Genomic DNA, 23,977 nt, shown 5'->3' with positions numbered 1-23,977 from the left:
CTACAAAGGTATGATTGTTACTGTTTCGATTGTTCGTCTACAATTTTTCCCTTATTTCATAATGATTGGTACTGTTTCAATCGTTCGTCTATATATCTATAATTTTTCCCATCCTGATTGGTACCATAAACCTATATATCTGTCTACAGTCTCTAACATCATCTCTAACGATTAGTATATACTTTTTTCAACTCTATGGGTCAACGTAAGTAGATATTTAATTATTATATGAATAGTGAAGTAAAATTTTTTGTTTGATTTCATTTTTTTAGTGGGTATTCGATTTCATTTTTTTTTATTTTACGAAGCACAATTTGTATATGGAAAATTAATTGTAGAATTTTTACTATTATATGAACAGTGGAGCATAATTTTTTATTTGATTTCATAATTTAGTGGGTGTTCGATTTTATTTTTTATTTTATGGAGCATAATTTGTATATAGAAAATTAATCGTAGAAACTTCATGTAAAATATTTTTCTTTTGTGGTTCATAGGTGGTTGTTTTTGCATCATTCTAACTCAAAATCGGCTTTGAAATGTTGCTGTTTTTGGATTTATATAATTTGGGAAAAATGGAGCAGCTGCTCTATGTTATGTAATTTTCAATATTCATTTTAGCAAAGAACAAAGGATCAAAGAAAATATCAATTATTTGTCAATTTTTAATTATACTACGAAGGTAGAAGTCAACACATGATTATGCATTTTTATACATGATGGATTGCTTTTATAAATATGTGCAAACATGTAACCGAGAATGTATGAACTTTCAATGAAAACCTCGTATAATTTAATAGTGAAATTAATAAATTAAGAAGCATTTGATAATTGAATTTTTCTTTTTTCTGTTTAATTGGTTGCATAAGGCAAACTTTTATTATAAAACATCAAAGAATATTGTTATATATATATGTGTTCATCCACCATTTTTCTATCTTATACATGCTAAAGAAGTACTATCAATGGGAGATTCACAAGCAAAATATAATATATGGACTACAGAGGAGAGCAATGAATTATTAAGACTTATGGTTGATGTTGCAATGCGAGGATGGCGTGATAGGAATGGTGTGTTGAACAAAAGAACAGTGGAAATAAAAATACTTCTCACTCTTAATGCAAAACTTAAGTGTGAAAAGACTTTTGCACAGCATTAAAGTCATTTGAAGTGGTTCAAACAATGATATAACAACTACTGTAAGCTTATACGTCATAATTCTGGGTTTGGATGGGATTCTATGATAAAGAAACTCACAGCTAGTGATGAAGTAGGGGAGGATTATTTTAAGGTTAGAATAATAAATTGTATATTTACAAACTGTATATTTACAATTAGAATTTGAATTAAACTTATGATTTTTGTTCTTTGGCAGTCTCACCCTAAACATGAACATTATCAAACTGATACTTTTGAGGATTATGAAGACTTAAGACTTGTAGTTGGGAATGGAACTGCTACAAGAAAATATGCAATTGGACTTGGAGATGACACTAATGCGAGAACCTTTGAGACAGAAGAAAATGGGGGTATTAACTTATTAGATGATTACGTGTTTGATCACAACAGTGGTGAATTCATACAAAGCAATAGGCAAGAATCTTCATATCAACCTCTATTTCTGAGGACCTTGCTTCACCATTACCATCTCAACCTATGAGTTCCGAGGTTCCACAAGCAACTAGAAAACGAGATAGGACCGAATTTGAAACAAAATCAAGCACTTCAAAGAATATAGACCTAGATGTTTTAAATAGGCTTTGTTACACCATTGAGACAGCATCTTCTAAGATTGAATTAGTTGGCGTTGCAGATGATAATTGTTGGGATGCTATAAAAGAAGTCCCAAACTTAGATAATCGTACTAGTTACAAGGCGCTTGACTGGCTCAATACTAGAGCAAAGAAGGTGGCTTTCTTGAAAATGGCAATTGAAGAGCGTTTGGAGTGGATAGATTTTAAAATGAGTGAATGAGTAGTTTTGGGGGGCATAAATTAGTAATTAATGTTAAAAATTTTATTTATAGTATTTTGAATTGTTTTCTAATTATTGAACTAGTAGTGAATTATTAGCTCTTGAATTCTTTCTAGTTCTACAAGTTTTGGATTTTTATTGAACACATCTTTATTTTGGTTATGTATGGTATGTTTTTTCATGAATTCATAGATGTTCTTTCATTTTAATTGCTTGTTTAATGTCAGACATTTAAATGACAAATATCAATATGCATGAAGTAGATGAACAAATGGAAGAAGAAGAATTGCAAGAAGAGTTGTATGAAACCATTGAGTATTTGTTAATGAAAATTTCCAAGACCCTCTATGTGTTATATCAGTATATAGCAAACATACAGGATGAATGTGTTCATCGTCCCTTAAATAGACAACCAATAAGTACAAGTGGATATAATTATATTCATAGAATATTAAAAGAGAATTCAATAAACTTTCAAGAAATTTATAGAATGTACTTAGACATATTTTTAAAATTATGAAAGATCCTTAGAGAAAGAACCTCCTTACAAGATACAAGACACATCTGCGTCGAAGAAATGCTTGCCATGTTTTAACTTGTTGTTGGGCATAATACTCAGTATTGCTTGATTCGTAAAACATTTGGCTGATCACATTACAATACTAGTCAAAACTTCAACAAGGTGTTGAAAGCATTGAAGAGCATTGCAGTAGATATGATGGTCAAACCTGGATCTGCAGTGCCAGAAAAAATAAGAGAGAGTACAAGATTTTACCCTTACTTTAAAGTAAGTATGAAATTCTTTTATTATTATTATTATTATTATTATTATTATTATTAGTGATGATGGTGGTGGTTATGTTATTGTTGTTGTAGGATTGTATTGAAGCTATTGATGGCACTCACATTCCAGCTACGGTGTCTGGGCAAGATATTAACAGTTATCGTAACCGTCATAGAGAAATTTCTCAAAATGTTTTAGCAGCTTGTAACTTTGATTTAGAATTTATATATGTACTCAGTGGATGGGAGGGATCTGCCCATGATTCATTTGTGTTGACAGATGCTTTATCAAGAAATAATGGGCTTAAAGTGTCAGGAGGTATTTTTTGTTCTATATGTTTCTTAACTATTTATATTTTTGAAATTTTAAAGAATATATATGTTACTCATTGGTTATTTGATACTACATATATATGGTTTGACAAGTAAATATTTTTCACTAGATGGCAGGTATCCAAATCGACGTTAATTCTTGGCTCCTTTTCGAGGTGTACATTATCATCTTCAAGAATTCACTGGTTAGGGGCGTCACCCTGAAAATGCAAAAGAGTTGTTCAATCTTCGTCATGCTTCTTTGAGGAACGCTATTGAGAGGATATTTGGTATATTTAAATCGCGATTCAAAATAGCTCCGCCATTTCAATGTACAACACAAGCAGAGCTTGTATTGGCTTGTGCCGAATTGCATAATTTTCTTCGCAGGGAGTGTCATTTTGATGAATTTAATCAAACTATATAATGAAGTTCCATCATCTTCATCAGAACAAGTTTATAAAGATAACAACTTTGATCAATTATTTACTCAAGAACAACAACGAGCGAATGCTAACTCATGGAGAGAGAGTATAACCAATCAAATGTGGAGTGATGTTGATAATGTTGTCAATAACAATTAGGTTTTTTTTTCATACAAGACTAATGAAAAATATTAAATTTTCTTAATATTTTAATAATTATTTATCTAATTTTGGTATTTATTATTACAAAATGTTGATTAATGAATTATATACTGTGAATTGACTTGAAGAATTGAAATTTGTTTTTTAATAAATTGAATAATGATTCACTTATAATTTTTATTAAATTAAAGTAGTTAAGTATTAAGAATTCACTTATACAAATAAATAATAAGAAGTTGAAGATGTTATCGTTTAATTACTAGTTAAAAAAATCAATAAAAAAGTGATATAATTATACAAATTACAAAATTCATGAAAATCCACAGAACTCTATGAAAAATATTACAAATGTCTATAAAAATCTTGTAAAAAATCAACAAGAGTCTATGAAATTCTATTTATAAAGTCTGTGGAATTCTATTAAAGTCAATAGAAATCTATCAAACTATAAAAAATCTATTATTTTAAAAGTCATTAGAAATCCAGAATGAATACACCCTCTTAATGAAGTTGGTGAGATATTCGATAGGGAATTTTAGATACTTGAGATTGAGATATTTGGTAGGTAGAATTTATAAATATTTGATTGAGAGATATTTAATTGTGGGATTTAAGATATTTAAAAAATGAGATATTTGATTGATGATGTAGATATGAAAAACATAAATATTTGAGAGAAATACTGTCTTTCATTATGGATGCTTTTAATTCAAAGACACACTTTGAATTTAATCTATAATCTCTTTTTTAATTTACAACTGCTCCAATAGGCTATTCTACCTCCCACTTTATTGAAGGAGTTCAGTAAAGTTTCCATAGACTTATATTAACATCTATCCATATTATAATTAAATAAATCTCGATAGTCTTTCTACTTTATTTTATATATTTTTATTATTAATTAATTAGTATATCCTTACTTAAAAAATAGAAAGCAAGACAAGTTACCATTTTCAATTTATAGGTTATTAATTAATTAGTATATCCAACAAATTTAATATTACAAATATATTTGTTTGTTTTAAGAGTTTTTTAATATTAATAAATTCAACATGTATATATTCAATTTTATTTATTTTATTTAATATATTATTTCAATTTATTTATATAATTCCTCTAATATATATTATTCAAATATAAATAAATTTTTATTAAATTGAACATGAATCTAAGTTCAAGATTTTATCATGTACTAGCCATTTGGATTTGCTTTGTAAGAATATGTCAGACTCATATTGTAATTGATGCGACGGTAAGGAGTCCATCTGGCACGGGTCAATAATCACGATAGAGGTCAAAGTTAAAATGATCAACGTCATAGCTCAGAGGCTCAACCCCGCCACTTGAGCAAGAGGGGGTTATATAGCCCGATCTGAGGAACAGTTGTCCGATCGATCGTTTGAATGAAATAGAGTCTGGTCAGCCCGATCAGCAGGAGAGCAGGTCAAGCAAGCCGCTCATCCGACTCGGGGTATGCCATTGATAGTGTAATGGACCGATATAATAAAAAAGGAAAAGACAAATACTTAATAAGTGGAAGAGAAAATAAAAGAGAACACTCCATCTATCATTGAATGCGGAGAGGCAAGATAAATATACCTTCTGTCTACACTTAATATCATTAAATAGGGGCATATGAAGGGTCACCAAAACAGGTATAAAAGAGTATGATAGGTATGAAAAAAGGCAAGATTGATCTCGGTCCCTAGGGCTTTCACTTTCTCTTCTTCTGTTTCTAACTTGAGCGTCGGAGAGTCAACGCCAGAGACCCTTCCCTGGTTTGGTTTTGTTTTGTAGAGAGGAGCGAGGTTTTCGTCCAGTCAGCAGAACAGCCACCTCCCTGGCTTTCCAATTTTACGCTTTCAGACAGGATCATTTTGCGCTGTCTGTGGGAACATAACCTACATTCGAATGAGAAAATGGAAGACACTGGACGATTCACAATGGTGATGCTGATGCAAGAGGAACTCGACACGCTGATACAAGCTCGAGCGACGAAGATAGTGGAACAATAGCAATAACAGGAACTGGCCGAGCGCCAGCAGGCACCAGCCGAGCGCCAGCAGTCACCAGCCAAGCGCCAGCAGGCACTGTCCGAATGTCAAGCGCAGGAGCCTGCAGCTTCCACGGCAGGACGACAGGCCGAGGCTGAGTGAGGGGACCGAGACATTCGAGAAACAAACAATAGGTCGATGGGCACCTATGGGGAAGCCCCTCATGCACCGGTCCTATTCCACCAAGCGCAGTTATGGACTCCAGCAGAAGAGAAGGGCCAAGCGGAAAGAGATCGACGATCATCCTCGGATGAGGCACCCGCTCGAGACACAAGGAAAAGGAAGACACCCAAAGAGGATGATTCACCCGAACGGGTCAATCAAAAATTTTCAGAGGAGATTCTAAATGACCCTCTGTCAAAGCATTATACTCCACTAACGATCGGGGAATATAATGGAGCGACTGACCTCGACGACCACTTGGCCAAGTTTGATAACACAACCACACTTCACCAGTACACGAATGTGGTGAAATGTCGAGTCTTGCTCACCACACTATCTGGATCGGTGCAACGTTGTTTAAACGGTTGTCGAGTGGTTTGATCCATGGCTTCAAGGACTTCCGAGCGGTCTTCCTACACCACTTCGCTAGCAGTCGCGCGCAACCAGAAGACGAGTGTGAATCTATTCTAGTTGAAGCAGGGGCCTCGAGAGCAATTAAGGGCATATATCCAGCACTTCAATCAGATAACGATGGACATCCCGACGGTCTCCTCGGACGTGTTAGTAGATGCCTTCACCCAAGGGCTCACCGAAGGAGAATTCTTCCGTTCACTCATCTGGAGACCGTCAAAGGATTTTGGCCACTTACAAAAGAAAACCAATGAATACATCAACGTAGAAGAAGCTCAAGCAGCAAGGAAGAATGAGATGCCCACCGAGCCCACAGGAGTGTCTGAACGGCGACAGACGAGCAACCATCAACCCCTCAAGAGGCCTCGATCAGGAGCCTCGCTAAACAAACCCAGGACACATGCCGTGCAGCATATGGCAGCCCCTCCTCCAAAGGCTACAAATGACAAGATGTGGACACCTATGTTCTGCTCCTTCTACCAGTCAGCGATGCACAACACCCATGATTGCTTTGATTTAGTAGCTAGTAGGCCGGCCGAGCGAAGATATCGTCGTAGATCCCCATCACCTGATCGGCAACAAAGGCGTTGATCAACTGGTCGATGGGAAGAAGACGGGACAACAGTCGAATCACGCCACCATCGACCTCAGCGTGGGAGCAATATAAGTGCTGCCCGAGTCTTTGCCTAGTGGAACAAACTGTTGGCTCAAGAGGAAGAGAACCGGAGTAACACCGCTCAGGGAGAAATAGGAATGATAATCGGTGGGTCGACCGGCGGAGATTCCAACCGGGCAAGGAAGTCACATGCTCGGTGACTTGAGACCATGTTGTTGGCTGCAGCAGGGAGAGAGCTGAAGGACCCGAAATCAGCTTTGGCCCTAGAGATTTAGAGAGAGTGGAGGTCCCTCACGATGATGCATTGATCATTCGAGCAGTGATTGTCAATTATACTATATATTAAACTTTTGTTGATACAGTAAGCTAGGTGAACATCATATTCAAAAAGGTGCTGGACCAACTACAAATCGATTGGGATGAGCTGCTACCAATGACAACCCCGCTCTACGACTTCACGGGCAACGAAGTGTTGCCGATCGGACATACCAAGCTAGCCATCTCACTCGGCGATGAGCCCCTGAAGAGGACGAGGACCACAAACTTTATTATGGTAGACGCACCGTCGACCTATAACATTATATTAGGTCGACCGACCCTCAACGGGTTCTGTGCGGTAGTGTCCACCTACTGCCAAAATATTAAGTTCCCGGTGGACGACAAGGTGGGAGAAGTCAAAGGTGACCAATTGGCTACTTGGCAATGCCACGTTGATATGGTCAAATGAGAAGCAAGGACCACTCGGAAAAATTCGCGCTTGGAGGTTAACACCATCATTGAGAAGCCCCCTGCGCTAGTTTATGAAGAAAATGAGGAGGTCCAGATCCACCCGAGCCAGTTGGAGGTGATCACCTTCATTGTCGCCGATCTAGAGAACGAGAAAAAGGCAGAGCTCTCTGCCTGCCTTAGGCGAAATCATGACGTGTTCGCCTTATCAACCCACGAGCTCCTCGGAATCTTACCGAGCGTAGTGTAACACGAGCTTCATGTCCGACTGGATGCCCGACCGGTGAAGCAAAAAATAAGAGACTTCAGTACAGAGCAAAACCTAATCATCCGGACGAAGATAGAGAAACTACTGGAGGCTGGTCATATACAGAAAGTCTAATTTCTGAGCTAGCTCGCTAATGTGGTGTTAGTCTCCAAGCTGGGCAATAAATGACGGGTCTGCATCGACTTTCGCGACTTAAGGCATGCCCGAAGAATTTTTACCCGCTGCCCTGGATAGATTAGATGGTGGACTCTACGGTAGGCTGCGAGCTGATCTACATGCTTGATGCATATCAAGGTTATCACCAAGTACCGCTCGCCAAAGAAGATCAGAAAAAGGTTAGCTTTATCACGGCCGATGGAATGTTCTACTACAACGTCATACCGTTCAGACTGAAGAACGTTGGCGTCACCTACCAGAGGCTCATGAACAAAGTGTTTCGGGAGCAAATTGACCACAACTTGGAGGTATACGTCAACAACATATTAATAAAGATAGTCCAAGCTGCTGATCTGTGTGAAGATATCGAGGAAATATGTCGAACCTTGAGGACATACAAGATAAAGTTGAACCCAAACAAGTGTTTGTTCAACGCTAAGAGTGGATGCTTCTCCGGATATATCGTCATCAAACAAGGGATCGAGGCAAATCCGAGCAAGATCAAGACCTTACAAGACATGCCACCGCCACACGGCTTGAAGGAGGCCCAATGACTGGCCGGACGGATCACCACATTGTCTAAATTCATATCCAAGTCATCCGACTGAAGCCTACCTTTCTTCAAGGTGCTGCGCGAGCGACTAAATTTAATTGGGATGCGGAGTACGACCGGGTGTTCAAAGAGCTCAAGGAGTATCTTAACTCCTTGCCTATCTTAGCTAAGTCGAGCGCTGAAGAGCCGCTTTGGATTTATCTATCATCCACCGAGTATGTGGTCGACTCGACATTAGTTTGGCGAAATGACCATGAGCAACAACCCGTGTATTTTTTAAGTCATATATTGAAAGATGTCGAGTTCACCTACACTAATCTTGAAAAGTTAGCCTACGCTTTGGTGATTGCCGCTCGGAGACTTCGCCCATACTTCCTGGCTCACCCGATCATCGTGATGACCAACAGTGTTCTGGGAAGAGTTCTGCTCAACCCTGAGGCATCCGAACAGTTGATTAAATGGACAACTGAACTCGGCGAGTTTGATATTCAATATCAACCTTGAATGGCAATAAAAGCTCAGACCCTTGCTGATTTCATCACAGAGGTGAAAAACGCCGAGCCAGAAGTAACTTGGAGAATATATGTTGACGGTTTGTCCACTCAACAAGGCAATGAGATCGACATCCTCGTCATTTCACCACGGGAAGACCGGATGTAACTTTTCGTCCGGTTGGATTATAGGGCCACCAACAATGAAGCTGAGTATGAAGCCTTGATAGCTCACTTACATGTAGCGCGCCATGTCGGAGCCACAAAAGTACTCATTCACTCAGATTCTCAACTAGCCGCCCAACAACTATCAGAGACTTTCAAGATTAGTAGCTCCCGACTCAAGCTATATGCGGAAGCGTTCGAGAAGCTGAAGATAAATTTTCAAGAGGTCACTATACAGAAGATCTCCTGATCGGACAATCAAGCAGCAGATGAACTGGCTAAGTTAGCTAATTCATTATCGCCTATCATGATCAGCCAACCGATCGAACATGTTTCATTGGTGGTGCACATTGACCGTATGGAGAGAGTGGTCTCGAGTGATTGGAAAACGTCGCTTATTGAATTCCTCCGATCGGGTAGCACTCCGACCGACCAGGAGGCAACACGACTATTAAAGAAAAGGGTCGGACGATTCACCCTGATCGGAGATCAACTTTATAAGAGATCTTTCTTAAGGCCGTTGCTCAAATGTGTGGGCCTGGAGGACATGAATTATATCCTCCAAGAAGTACATCTTGGCTCTTGTAGAAGTCATCATGGCGATCGCTCGTTGACTCAAAAGATCCTCCTGGCCAGATATTTTTGGCCAACTCTTCAAGAGGATGCCGCTCGGACAATAGCCACCTGTCTGTCCTACCAAAGGTATCACAACATCCCGCATCAACCAACCGAGAAGATGAAGACATCCACGGCGTCTTGCTCGTTCGATCAATGGGGCATGAACATCGTGAGACTGTTTCCCATGGCGACTGGTCAACGGAGGTTTCTGCTCATCGCGACAAACTACTTCTCAAAGTGGGTGGAGGCTGAGCCACTAGCAAGGATAAGTGAGCAAATGGTCTAGCGACCATTCATTGACTTGAAAGATTCTCCTGGTCAGATATTTTTAGCCAACTCTCCAAGAGGATGCCGCTCAGACAATAGCCACCTGTTTGTTCTGCCAAAGGTATCATAACATCCCGCATCGACCAACTGAGAAGATGAAGACATCCATGGTGTCTTGCCCATTTGACCAATAGGGCATGGACATCGTGGGACCGTTTCCCATGGAGATCGGTCAGCGGAGGTTTCTGTTTGTCACGGTGGACTACTTCTCAAAATGGGTGGAGGCCGAGGCAATAGCAAGGATAAGTGAGCAAATGGTCATCAAATTCATCTGGCAAAACATCTTGTGTCGATTTGGCATCCCCCACCGGTTCGTCTCGGATAATGGGAGGCAATTCGCGGGTAGTAGGCTCAGGGAGTGGTGTGAAGGCTATGACATCCATCAGGCCTTCACCTCAGTAGCCTACCCCTAGAGCAACGACTAAGCAGAATTGATAAATCCGAAGATCTCGGCTCGACCACACAGAAGGCAGCCGGGTCGACAAGCTCCTGAGTGTCTTATGGGCACTTTACACGGCTCAAAAAGAAACGACCAATGTAACACCATTCCAGCTGGTGTATAGAGGAGAAGCAGTGGTCCCCATGGAGATTAGAACCGGGTACAACTCTACGATGAGGGAAATACCCAGCGGAAGTTAATGGAGCTCGACTTGGTAGATGAATCACGGGATAAAGTCGTCGTCCGGCTAATGTCATACCGACAGTAGATGAGGCAGAACTACAACTGAAGGGTGATCCCGAGGTCTTTCCAGGTCGGAGATCTGGTGTGGAAGAAAATCAAACCGGTTGGCGACGCCAGCAAACTCGATGCACCATAGGGAGGACCTTACAAGGTCGTACAAAAACTACGCTCGGGGACCTACTACTTGGAGGATAAAGACGGAAGGCGACTCGAGCGATCATAGAGTGTGAATCATCTCCAACCTTATAAGGTCAAATGAGAGGTGCGTAAGTAAATATAGATGTATTTGTGCATATGCCTTCTAGACACAGGATAAACATGAATAAAAAATAAGTTTTCTAGACTATTGAGCTGATCAGCCAAGTTAAAAATTAAGCGACGTTTATAAACCCTTGTCGCCATCAGTGGTCGAACGACGACCTTAAACCTTTGTCACCATCAGCGGTCGAGCGGTGACCTTAAATCCTTATCGACATCAGCGGTCGAGCGATGACCTACCCTTGTCACCATCAATGGTCGAGCAGTGACCTTAAACCTTTGTCGCCATTAGCGGTCGAGCGATGACCTTAAACTCTTGTCACCATCAGTGATAGAGCGATGACTTTAAACTCTTGTCACCGTCAGTGGTCGAGCGATGGCTTTAAACTCTTGTTGCCATCAGCGGTGAGCGACGACCTTAAACCCTTGTCACCATCAACAGTCGAGCGGTGACCTTAAACCCTTGTCGTCATTAGCGGTTGAGCGGCGACCTTAAACTCTTGTTGCCATAAGTGGTCGAGCAATGACCTTAAACCCTTATCACCATCAACAGTCGAGCGACGACTTTAAACCCTTGTAGCCATCAACGGTCGAGCGGCGACTTTAAACCCTTATCACCATCAGCGGTCGAGCGACGACCTTAAACCTTGTCGCCATCAGCGGTCGAGCGGTGACCTTAAACGCTTGTGGCCATCAACAGTCGAGTGGCGACCTTAAACCCTTGTTGCCATCAGCCGTCGAGCGGCGACCTTAAACCCTTATCGCCATCAACGGTCGAGCAACAACCTTAACCCCTTGTCGCCATCAACGGTCAAGCAGCGACCTTAAACCCTTGTCGCCATCGACGATTGAGCGACGACCTTAAACCCTTGTCACCATCAATGGTCGCCATCGATGATTGAGCGACGACCTTAAACTCTGCATCCACATCAAAAGCTGAGCAGCAACTATAAACCCGAGACCGATGAAAAATGACCCGTCTAGGTAATTAATATGACGCCGATCGATGGGCCACGGAGCCACACTAGTGAAATATTTTGCTTCATGGTAAGTGGTTAGCAGCTCGAACCCTGAGCAGTAGTGCAATGAAACATCTAAAAAGTATGAAAAGGAAAAGTCGAATGACACAGAATGAAGGATTGACATTAAATAAAAAGGTTTGCGGAACGGGCAACCATCCATTAATACTCTGATAAAACCTACAAGCACATGAAGAGACAATACAGAATTTACTCAAGCAAGCTCACTCCAAAAAATCCAAACCATCATCGGGCAGCGACTCAGTCAGCTTATCCCGACTGATGACCTTGCTTGTTAGAGTGGAGGGGAGGTAACCATCTTCCTTTAGTTGATCGAGCATCCTGTCGATAGCAAGGTTGAATAGACGGAGTGCTCGATCGGTAACCTTGTCGTTAAAAGCATCCAAGCGGATGTAGGCCTGCTTTATCAGATCAAACTTGCTCGACTCAGCTCCCTGATAAGTCTTTAAAGCCACTCGGGAGGTCTTAAGCTCTTCCTTCAACTTGGCTAGCTCTTCATCTTTGATGTCAAGCTGGGTTTTCATAGTGGAGCGTTCGACTGACCTACTCTCCCTCTCGGCGTTTAGTGAGGCCTCCACATCCTTCAGGTTTTGAGCTAGCATCCGAAATTCTTTATTTTTGATCTCCAAGTCCTCGATGGCCCGGAGCTTCCTGGTGTTGGCCAAGTTAAGCTTTGACTTGAAGGAGCTGGCTTGTTTATCAAGCCAAACCAATTGGGCAGCCTGCTCTGCGCCTTTTCTCTTCCCCGCCTCCAGCTGCTCGGAGCTCTTACTTAGATTGGCTCTTAGCACTCATCTGCTCCAGCTGTGCTTGGGAAACAGACGATTGGCCGCTCGATGCACGCAGCTGCTTGACTTTCTGCTCAAAAAATATGAGTCTTTAGCACATGACCAGACTCTCTACCCAATACTGCAAGGAACCAGGAAAGTATTAAAGCCAAGTGGAAATAAATCCGAACGTACAAGTAAAATGCTCACCCAGTGGACATTTGGGTATGACTGTTGGTGAGTACCCCCGGAGGCATGACTGTTGCGCGAGCTTTAGCGTCAGGTCATATCTAAGCGAGCGGCCTTGAATAATTATTTGATGCTCAGGGTCTTGGGATTCGGGGCCGTCTGAGGTATGCCACTCGTCCGTAAGCAGATAAATGACTATCGTAATGTGGCGTCGATCACTCAGAACAAACGGGGCTAACGTTGCTCTACCAACCGAATGAGACGATGACGCCAGTCAAATGCGGGACACTTGTGTTGCCGGCAAAGGGGTGACATGAAGGAGACCGACGATACAACTATTAATCTCTCAGACAAACCGGACAGTGATGGTGTTTGGTCGAAAGATATAGAGCCTGGGAGCACAACGACTCCCTGATCGGGAGCAGGCACGGAGGTTTCGCCCAGCTCAGAAGGGGGACAAGAGATGATCGGTGTTGGAGTCTGCAATGCAGAAGTAGCAGATCGAGAGGAACCCCCTTTCGCTCGGCACCTCTTGCGGTGTTGCAGGGGCTCGTCGGAAGTCACCGACTCCGAAGCGACTGCTATCAGGACCATGGATGGCCATTCAAGAAAGAAATTTGTTGTTGCAGCCGTCGCATCGCTCGCAGCTAGTCAACTTCCTCCAGCACCTCTCCCTAGCACTTGAGTTCCCTCCTCGCCGAGCGAATCCTCGTTGGAACCGATCGGCTGCAGACCACGACTCTCCAGTTTGGCCACGACTGCGACGTTGATGTTGTGTCCGCAAGCTTACACTTGCCAGCCAGACGCGCTCGCAACATGATTCGAGCTGCACAAAAGAAAGAAAAATCAGTTAGATTTAAAGGTTAGAGAAAAGAAAGAGTGTACATAGGCTGAACAGAAGTCTTGTGTGGATCGGGCTCAGGCCGAAAACGTAAAGGACACCCTCCAACAACTTGTGGATATGTTATTTCTGACCGTCCAAGCTGGAAGCTACATGGAGGTAGTCTGAGCGACTCTTGTATTTCTTTAGCTAGGGAGGGTTCGACGCCTCTAATTACCACCTGGTCGGAAGGTCTAGCTGCTCGGGAAAGCGAACAAAGAAGTAGTAGTCCTTCCAATGCTTGTTGGAGGATAACATCTTGTCAAAATAGACTAGGCCCACTCGGTCTTGGAAGAGAAAAGTCCCCGACTCAGACAATTTGGGATAATAGAAATAGTGGAAGAGCCGAGGAGTAAGAGGAATGTTGTGCAGGCGGAACAAAACAACGACTAGGTGCAACTCTACGATGAGGGAAATATCGATAAGAGGTTAATGGAGCTTGACTTGGTGGATGAATCGCGGGATAAAGCCAACATCCGGCTAACGGCATATCGATAACAGATGAGTTAGAACTACAACTAAAGGGTGATCTCGAGTTCTTTCCAGGTCGAAGATCTGGTGTGGAAGAAAATCAAGCTGGTCGGCGAAGTCAACAAACTAGAGGCACCATGGGGAGGACCTTACAAGGTCGTACAGAAACTATGCTCGAACCTACTACTTGGAGGATAAAGATGGAAGGTGGCTCGAGCTGTCATGGAGAGCGAATCATCTCCAACTCTATAAAGCCGGATGAGGTGTGCGTAAATAAATATAGATGTATTTGTGCATATTCCTTCTAGATGCAGGACAGACATGAATAAAAAAATAAGTTTTCCAGAATCTTGAGCTGATCGGGCAAGTTGAAAGTTGAGCGATGACTATAAACCCTTGACGTCATTAGTGGTCGAACGATGATCTTAAACCTTTGTCATCATTAGTGGTCGAGCGACTACCTTAAATCCTTATCGACATTAGCGGTCGAGCGGTGGCCTACTCTTGTCGCCATCAATGGTCGAGCGGCGACCTTAAACCCTTGTCATCATCAACGGTCGAGCGACGACCTTAAACTCTTGTTGCCATCAGTAATCCAACGGCGACCTTAAACTCTTGTCGCCATCAGCAGTTGAGCGGTGACCTACCCTTGTCACCATCAATGGTCGAGCGGCGATCTTAAACTGTCACCATCAGTGGTCGAGCGGTGACTTTAAACTCTTATCGCCATCAGCCGTGAGCAACGACCTTAAACCCTTGTCACCATCAGCGGTGAGCAACGACCTTAAACTCTTGTCACCATCAGTAGTCGAGCGGCGACCTTAAATCCTTGTTGTCATCAGCGGTCGACCGACGACCTTAAACTTTTGTCGCTATCAGTGGTCGAGCGACAACCTTAAACCCTTGTCACCATCAACAGTCGAGTGACGACTTTAAATCCTTGTCGCCATTAACGGTCGAGTGATGACTTTAAACTCTTATCGCTATCAGCGGTCGAGCGACGACCTTAAACCCTTGTTGCCATCAACGGTCGAGCGACGACCTTAAACCCTTGTCACCATCAGCGGTCGAGTGGCGACCTTAAACGTTTATCGCCATCAACAGTCAAGCGGCAACATTAAACCCTTGTCGCCATCAGTGGTCGAGCGGCGACCTTAAACCCTTATCGCCATCAACGGTCAAGCGGCGACCATAAACCCTTGTCGCCATCAACGATCAAGCAGCGACCTTAAACCCTTGTCGCTATCATCGGTCGAACAACGACCTTAAATCCCCGATTATGCCATTCGATGGTTGAGCGACGACCTTAAACTCTGCATATACATCAAAAGCTGAGCAGCAGCTATAAACCCGAGACCGATGAAAAATGGCCCGTCCAGGCAATTAATATGACGTCGATCGGTGGGCCACGGAGCCACACTAGTGAAATATTTCACTTCATGGTAAGTGGTTAGTAGCTCGAACCCTGAGCAATAGTGCAATAAAACATCTAAAAAGTATGAAAAGGAAAAGCCGAACGACACAGAATAAAGGATTGACATTAAATAAAAATGTTTACCGAACGGGCTGTTGGAATCCCAAGATCGTTTTGGTGTGATCAACAAGTTAAGTTAGGTCCTGTGTATTTCTAACCTTGTGTCTAAGTGTGCAGGAGCTTAGGAGCATAGGTACTCGAGCGGAAGACGCAGCTAGCGAGAAGGACGGCACGCGGTGCGTCCGAGGGACGAGGTGCTGCGGAAGAGTACCCCGGTGGACGAAAAGGAAGCGTGCGGTGATTATGAGGGACGAAAGTCGGAGCGGAAGATTGCTCGGGGAGCAAGAGACGCAACTAGCGAGAAGGACGACACGCGGTGCGTCCGAGGGACGAAGACTGCAGATGAGTATGCCAGCGGACGAGAAGGAAACACGCGGCGAATCCGAGGGACGAGAAGCCGGAGGGAAGCCCGCTCGAGAAGACCGGAAGTTGGGTTCGGGTGAGCCCTTTTTCGGATGGCAGAGATCACCCAAGCGAACGGATCCGGAATAAAAGACCCGGACCGAGCCGAACCGAACCGGAGCAGAGGTCCCGGGCGAAAAAGTCAACTGCTGTTGACTGTTGGCTCCGGGGCGCCCAGAACCCTTCCTGGCGCCCAGACCTGATTTGTTGACTAGGTCGCGTCAAACGCGATCTGAACGTTGGGGGATAAAGTTTTATCCCCCCAGGGCGCCCGGAACCCCTTCCAGGCGCCCCGACCAATGCCATAAATATAACCTTGGTCCAGAAGCTTTTTAACGAACTCCAAGTAATCATTTCCAACGCTTGTATGCTTTAGAGTTGTAGTTAAGCTTCTGTTTCTGCGCTTCAACGTTGTAAGAGGCTTCTCCGCCTGAAGGAGTTTTTAGTGCTTAATCTTCCTTGGATTAACAACCATATCGGTTGTAACCAAGTAAATACTCGTGCCTCTTCCTTTATGTTTTTGATTTATTGCTTTGCTTTTATTATGCAAGTGTTAGCTTAAAGAGTTCGAGAAGGGTTGTTTGCTTTTGTGTTTACAGGACTATCCAACAACCCCCTCCTAGCCGGCTGCAACGGTCCTACAAGTGGTATCAGAGCCGAGACGCCTCAGAAGGACTAACCGTCGTTTGAAGCAACAAAACGTTAGTCGGAGCTAGCGAATATCCACCAACATTCGAGGGGGAGTTTTCTTCATGGAAGGAACAAATGGATGTATATCTTAATTCTGATTTTGGTATTTCTTTAATATTGAAATATGGCTATGAAGAACCAAAGACAACGAATGGAGAAGAACTCGATCTACGCCTCTGGAACAAGAAGCAACGTGACGAATCGATGGCAAACAGACGGGCAAAATTTCATCTTCTAACCGTAATACCAAATGAAGATCTAGACAGAATCGGAGAATACAAAAGCGCAAAAAAACTTTGAAAAAAGTTCTTAAAGCTCTACGAAGAACCTTTGGAAGCCGACGACTCAATAGACACCAAGCCACCGACAGAACCAACAGCTGAAGTACATCTCGAGAACACAGAAAACCCTTCTTCATTAAGCATCGATGAAGGGGGAGAATCTTCAGAAGAAAACAATTCAACAGGGGGAGAACCAACAGCCGACGAGGTAAGTAAGGTATGATTTCTACCATCTGAACAATTGGTTCAATTAATCAAAAAATTACCTGAAGATTTTTGCGAATTAAAAATTAAATCATCGAAAGAATTGTTCGGATTAGAAAATCAACTGTCGAACTCTTATTGCAAATTAGAAATATTATCGATTTTTTTTTTAATTACAAAATGTTTTGACGAAAGATTCTTGCAAACTACAAATATTATCGAAAGAGTTTCTCGAATTGCAAAAAGTTTTGACGAAAGATTATTGCGAATTACAAATTATTTTGTCAAAAGAATTTTGCAAATCAGAAATATTGCCAAAAGATTCTTGCAAGTTACAAAATATTTTGTCAAATGAATCTTGCAAATTAGAAAAAATATCAAACGAATTTTTACCAATTATCTTATCAATACAATTTCTTGCATGTTTAACATTTGTTGCTTTAAAGCTGAGAGAAATAGCCTGTCGATTAAAATATCTCGACAAACTATTAACTGAAATTAACATGATACAATTCTTCGCATGTTCAAATTTTCTTACTTCAAATTTGAGAAATTGTAATAAGTTAAAATGAAAATTTAAAACTCTCTGGTAAAAACATTAGAATAAAATATATAAATAAATAAATGCATAGAAAATTTCTTTTAATGTTATCAATTCTCTTAAATTTTCTTGCATAAATTTTTCGGCTTAGAAAGTTTTTAATTATTGATGACGAATACTTAGAAATTTTTTCAAAAGTTATTTTTGACTTAGAAAATTTTCTTGACTTAGAAATACTTTCCAGAAAATCTTTGAAATAGATCTTTATAAATTTTCTAAGTGTTGACTCTTAGATTTTTCTTGCTACCCCAATTTTTTTTATGTGATCAAAGGGGGAGAAGAAAAAGTATAAGTCTAGGGGGAGATAGAAAATTAAAAAATTTGAAATTTAATGTTTCTATCTTGAAATTTAATGTTTTTATCTTGTTGCACGTTAGTGCAAAATAAACTGTTTAATTTTCATATCTATTATTGACCCTAGCTTAACTTGGGTTGATCACATCAAAAAGGGGGAGATTGTTGGAACCCCAAGATCGTTTTGGTGTGATCAACAAGTTAAGTTAGGTCCCGTGTGTTTCTAACCTTGTGTCTAAGTGTGCAAGAGCTTAGGAGCACAGGTACTCGAGCGGAAGATGCAGCTAGCGAGAAGGACGGCACGTGGTGCGTCCGAGGGACGAGGTGCTACGGAAGAGTACCCCGGTGGACGAGAAGGAAGCGTGCAGTGATTCCGAGGGACGAAAGTCGGAGCGGAAGATTGCTCGGGGAGCAAGAGACGCAGCTAGCGAGAAGGACGACACGCGGTGCGTCCGAGGGACGAAGACTGCGGATGAGTACACCGGCGGACGAGAAGGAAACACGCGGCGAATCCGAGGGACGAGAAGCCGGAGGGAAGCCCGCTCGAGAAGACTGGAAGTTGGGTTCGGGTGAGCCCTTTTCCGGATGTCAGAGATCACCTAAGCGAACGAATCCGGAATAGAAGACCCGGACCGATCCGAACCGAACCGGAGCAGAGGTCTCGGACGAAAAAGTCAATTGTTGTTGACTTTTGGCTCCGGGGCGCCCGGAGCAGTCCGGGGCGCCCCGAGCAGCCCGAGGCGCTCGGAACCCTTCCGGGCGCCCGAACCTGATTTGTTGACCAGATCACGTTAAACGCGATCTGAACGTTGGGGGATAAAGTTTTATCCCCCTAGAGCACCCGAAACCCCTTCCAGGCGCCCCGACCAAGGCTATAAATATAGTCTTGGTCCAAAAGCTTTTTAACGAACTCCAAGTAATCATTTCCAACGCTTGTATCCTTTTGAGTTGTAGTTAAGCTTCTGTTTCTACGCTTCAACATTGTAAGACGCTTCTCCGCCTGAAGGAGTTTTTAGTGCTTAATCTTCCTTGGATTAACAACCACATCGGTTGTAACCAAGTAAATACTCGTGCCTCTTCCTTTATGTTTTTGATTTACTGCTTTGCTTTTATTATGCAAGTGTTAGCTTAAAGAGTTCGAGAAGGGTTGTTTTCTTTTGTGTTTACAGGACTATCCAACAACCCCCTCCTAGCCGGCCGCAACGGTCCTACACGGGCAACCATCCATTAATACTCCGATAAAACCTACAAGCACATGAAGGGATAATACAGAATTCGCTCAAGCAAGCTCACTCCAAAAAATCTAAAACATCATCGGGCAACAACTCAATCAGCTTGTCCTGACTGATGACCTTGCTTGTCAGAGTGAAGGGGAGGTAGTCGCCTTCCTTCAGTTGATCGAGCATCCCGTCGATAGCAAGGTTGAATAGACGGAGTGCCTGATCGACGACCTTGTCGTTAAAAGCGTCCGAGTGGATGTAGGTCTGCTTTATGAGATCAAACTTGCTCGACTCAGCTCCCTGATAAGTCTCTAAAGCTACTCGGGAGGCCTTCAGCTCTTCCTTCAACTTAGCTAGCTCTTCATCTTTGGCATCAGGATGGGTCTTTGTGGTGGAGCGTTCGACTGACCTACTCTCCCTCTCGACGTTTAGTGAGGTCTCCACATCCTTCAGGTTTTGAGTCAACACCCGAAACTCTTTATTTTTTATCTCCAAGTCCTCGATGGCCCGTAGCTTCTTGGTGTTGGCTAAGTTAAGCTTTGACTCGAAAGAGTTGGCATGTTTATCAAACTAAGCTAATTGAGCAGCCTGCTCGGTGACTTTTCTCTTCTCTGCCTCTAGCTGCTCGGAGCTCTTACACAGATTGGCTCTTAGCACTCATCTGCTCCAGCTGCGCCTAGGAAGCAGACGATTGGCCACTCGATGCACGCAACTGCTTGACTTTATACTCTAAAAATACGAGCATTTAGCACATGGCCAGACTCTCTACCCAATACTATAAGGAACCAAGAAAGTATTAAATCCAAGTGGAAATAGATCCGAGTGTACAAGTAAAATTCTCACCCCAGTGGACATTTGGGTATGACTGTCGGTGAGTGCCCCCAGAGGCATGACCGCTGCGCGAGCTCTAGCGTCAGCCCATATCTAGGCAAGCAACCCCTGAATAATTATTTGGTGCTTAGGGGCTTGGGATTCGGTGTCGTCCGAGGCATGCCACTCGTCCGTAGGCAGATGAATGACTACCGTAATGTGGCATCGACCGCTCGGAACGAACGGGGTTGACGTTGCTCTGCCAACCGAATGAGGTGATGATGCCAGTTGAACATGGGACACATGTGCTGCCAGCAAAGGGCGTGGCATTAAGGAGATCAGTGGTGCAGCTATTAATTCCTCAGGCAGACCGAACAGTGATGGTGTTCGGTCGGAAGATATAGAGCCTTGGAGCACAACAACTCCCTGATTGGGAGTAGGCGCGGAGGTTTCGCCCTGCTCGGAAGGGGGGCGAGAGATGATCAGTGTTAGAGTCTACAAAACAAAAGTTGCAGATCGAGAGGAACCCCCTTCCACTCGACGCCTCTTGCGGTGTCATAGGGGCTCGTCAAAAGTCGTCGACTCCGAAGCGACCACTATCGGGACCATGGACGGCCATTTAGGCAAAAGATTTGTCATTGCAACTGTTGCAACGCTCGCAGCTAGCCGACTTCCTCCAGCACCGCTCCCTAGCACTTGAGTTCCCTCCTCACCGAACGGATCCTCGTTGGAGCCGACCGGCTGCAGATTACAGCTCTCCAGTTCGGCCATGGCGGCGACGTTGATGTCTACATTCGTAAGCTTACACTTACCAGCCAGACGTGTTCGCAACATGATTCGAGCTGCACAAAAGAAAGAAAAATCAGTTAGCTTCAAAGGTTAGGGAAAAGAAAGAGCGTACTTAGGTTGGACGGAAGCCTTGTGTGGATCGGGCTCAAACCGAACACGTAGAGGACACCCTCCAGTAGCAACTTGTGGATATGGTATTTCTGACCAGCCAAGCTGGAAGCTACATGGAGGTAGTCCGAGTGGCTCTTGTAATTCTTGAGCTCGGGAGGGTTTGACACCTTTAATTACCACCTGGTTGGAAAGTCCGACTACTCGGAAAAACAAACAAAAAAGTAGTAGTCCTTCCAATGCTTGTTGGAGGATGATATCTTGTCAAAATAGACTAGGCCCACTCGGTCTTGGAAGAGAAAAGTTCCCCGCTCAGACAATTTGGGATAATAGAAATAGTGGAAGAGTCGAGGAGTAAGAGGAATGACGTGTAAACGGAACAAAACAACAATCTCATACAGTAGCTGAAAGAAGTTCGACACTAGTTGATCGAGAGAAATATGAAAATATTTACAAATGGCAGAGAGGAAAAGGTGGATTGGGAACCGTAAGCCGATGGTAAATTGGTCCTAAAGAAGCATACAAAATCCGGAGGCGGCTCGTTCGGGCAGTCAAAAGCCGAAGGAAGACCAATTTGATAATCGGAGGGAATTTCAAAGACAGTTCTCAAACTCTCAGCATCGCCTCCGTCGAACCTGGACTCGATGGACGTGTACCAGAGCCCAAGGACGGAGATAAGAGGTTGAGAGGAGCTTGCCATAGAAAATAAATGTCGACAAGAAACAATGAAGAAATTTGATTGAAAGAAAGGACGCTAAGAACAACGAGTAGAGCCGGTTGAAGGGTATAGAAAGCTTATTAGAGATATCACTACGATTGTCGGAAAGGAAGAAGAATGCAGTGTCACTGGAAAGTTCGAAGATGAAGACTCAAAGTGAGGAAGACGATGATGCAAGCGAGGTTTATAAACCTTACGGTCGATCGACCTCAGCCATCCGATCCAGAGCTATGGAAACCTAGAAGCATATCCCATTGTTGATTTTGAAAAGGCGCATGCCTCGTTATAAGAGAATATCTGTCTGTCACATCGAGGGTGCGGCGACAGTAAAGGACACGTATCCTTCGATCACCGTATAACATTTAATGTGCTTAATTAAAAAGGTATGTCCGCGTGCTCGATCATAACTATCAGGGGTTTGCACGGTCTTCAAGAAATTTAGATGACGTCAGCCGAGACCGAGCTCGCCCGAGGAGACGTAAGGAAAAGGAAAATATGTGCCAAGTGTTGCTGCTCATCGTACCGATCGGCGCAAAGAACGGGTCACAGGGCTGAACCTGACAACGATAAAATGAAGCTAAGTGGCGTTGGCTTATAGGCCGATCAGTGATTAAAGACCAAGCATAGTCTGATCGGCCACTGAAACATATAAGCCGAACGAACCTTAAAGTCGCCAAAGACACATCTTCTTGTCCAGTCAGTCGGACTTGCAACCTCTTTCTACTAGACTTAAAGGGGAGATTTGTGATGCGATGATAAGGAGGAGCCCACCTGGCAAGGGTCAACGACCACGGTGGAGGTCAAAGTCAAAATGGTCAATGTCAGGGCTCAAGGGCTCAGCCGCGTCGCCCGAGCGAGAGGGGCTATATAGCACAATCGGAGGAACCACTGTCCGGTTGGCCGTCTGGATGAAACAACGTCTGGTCAGCCAAATCGACAGGAGAGCGAGTCGTGTGAGCCACTCATCCGACTCGGGGTATGCCATTAATAGTGTAATGAACCGATATAATAAAAGAGGAAAAGACAGATACTTAATAAGGGGAAGAGAAAACAAAAGAGAACACTGATCGGTCGGTAGACCGATCCAGTGGCTCACTGATCGGTCGGCTGACCGATCAGTGAGCTTCTGCACCCACTGTTCGCATCTGGATCGGTCGGCTGACCGATCCATAAACTTTCTGTTCGCGACTGGATCGGTCTGCTGACCGATCCAACGGCACAACCCAACTCTGATCGATCTGTAGATCGATCTGGGTTTCTGATTTTGAATCAGAACCCTGATTTCAGCACTAGTTCGTGCCAAAATCTCACATAAGAGTTCTAAAAGTAATTGAAATAAGTTCTAACATCTATTAACTAGCATTCCAACGTAATTACTAACAACTTAAACAAATCTTCCATGGTTTAAACATTCTAAGGTCTAAATGTGCATAAAGGTACTTGAGAAAAGAAACTAAGTTCTCAATTTGCTAAACTCCCTAAGGATCTTCATTCCAGGTTCCTGCCACACACACCATCACTGCATTGACCTCCAACTTCCTCTGCTAGTCCATCTTTCCTTTACCCTTATCTGCAGTATAAGGAAAAATAGTATCTGTAAGCTTTAAGCTTAGTAAGAAACCATCTACCTCACTAAAACATGCAACGATGCAAACATGTTTTTAAAGAATGCTATTTGAAAACATGCACTGAATTTGTTAAAGCATGGCATACTGGAGTTACATGGCATAAACACTGAAACATGGCATGCATAATAAAATCTAAGCATGGAGCTATCTCATGATATCAACTAGGAGAAAATAAGCTGAAACTGTAACTGAAATTGAGCTAAAACT

General features: G+C 43.1%; 1 protein-coding gene across 1 annotated transcript; it reads left to right on the top strand.

The window, feature by feature from the left end:
- Positions 1–1,682: 1,682 nt before the first annotated feature.
- On the top strand, positions 1,683–3,458 carry LOC122028781. The gene is made up of 3 exons (XM_042587671.1): positions 1,683–2,762; positions 2,852–3,077; positions 3,202–3,458. The coding sequence occupies exons 1-3, from the start codon at positions 2,691–2,693 to the stop codon at positions 3,225–3,227; spliced, it is 324 nt and encodes a 107-aa protein (XP_042443605.1). The 5' UTR covers positions 1,683–2,690; the 3' UTR covers positions 3,228–3,458.
- Positions 3,459–23,977: the final 20,519 nt, after the last annotated feature.

This window comes from Zingiber officinale, chromosome 10B, assembly GCF_018446385.1.
Source record: "Zingiber officinale cultivar Zhangliang chromosome 10B, Zo_v1.1, whole genome shotgun sequence".
In the NCBI taxonomy this organism is placed as follows: domain Eukaryota; kingdom Viridiplantae; phylum Streptophyta; class Magnoliopsida; order Zingiberales; family Zingiberaceae; genus Zingiber; species Zingiber officinale.
Note: the sequence above shows the minus strand (reverse complement) of the source record. Positions and strands in the feature narration are given on the sequence as shown.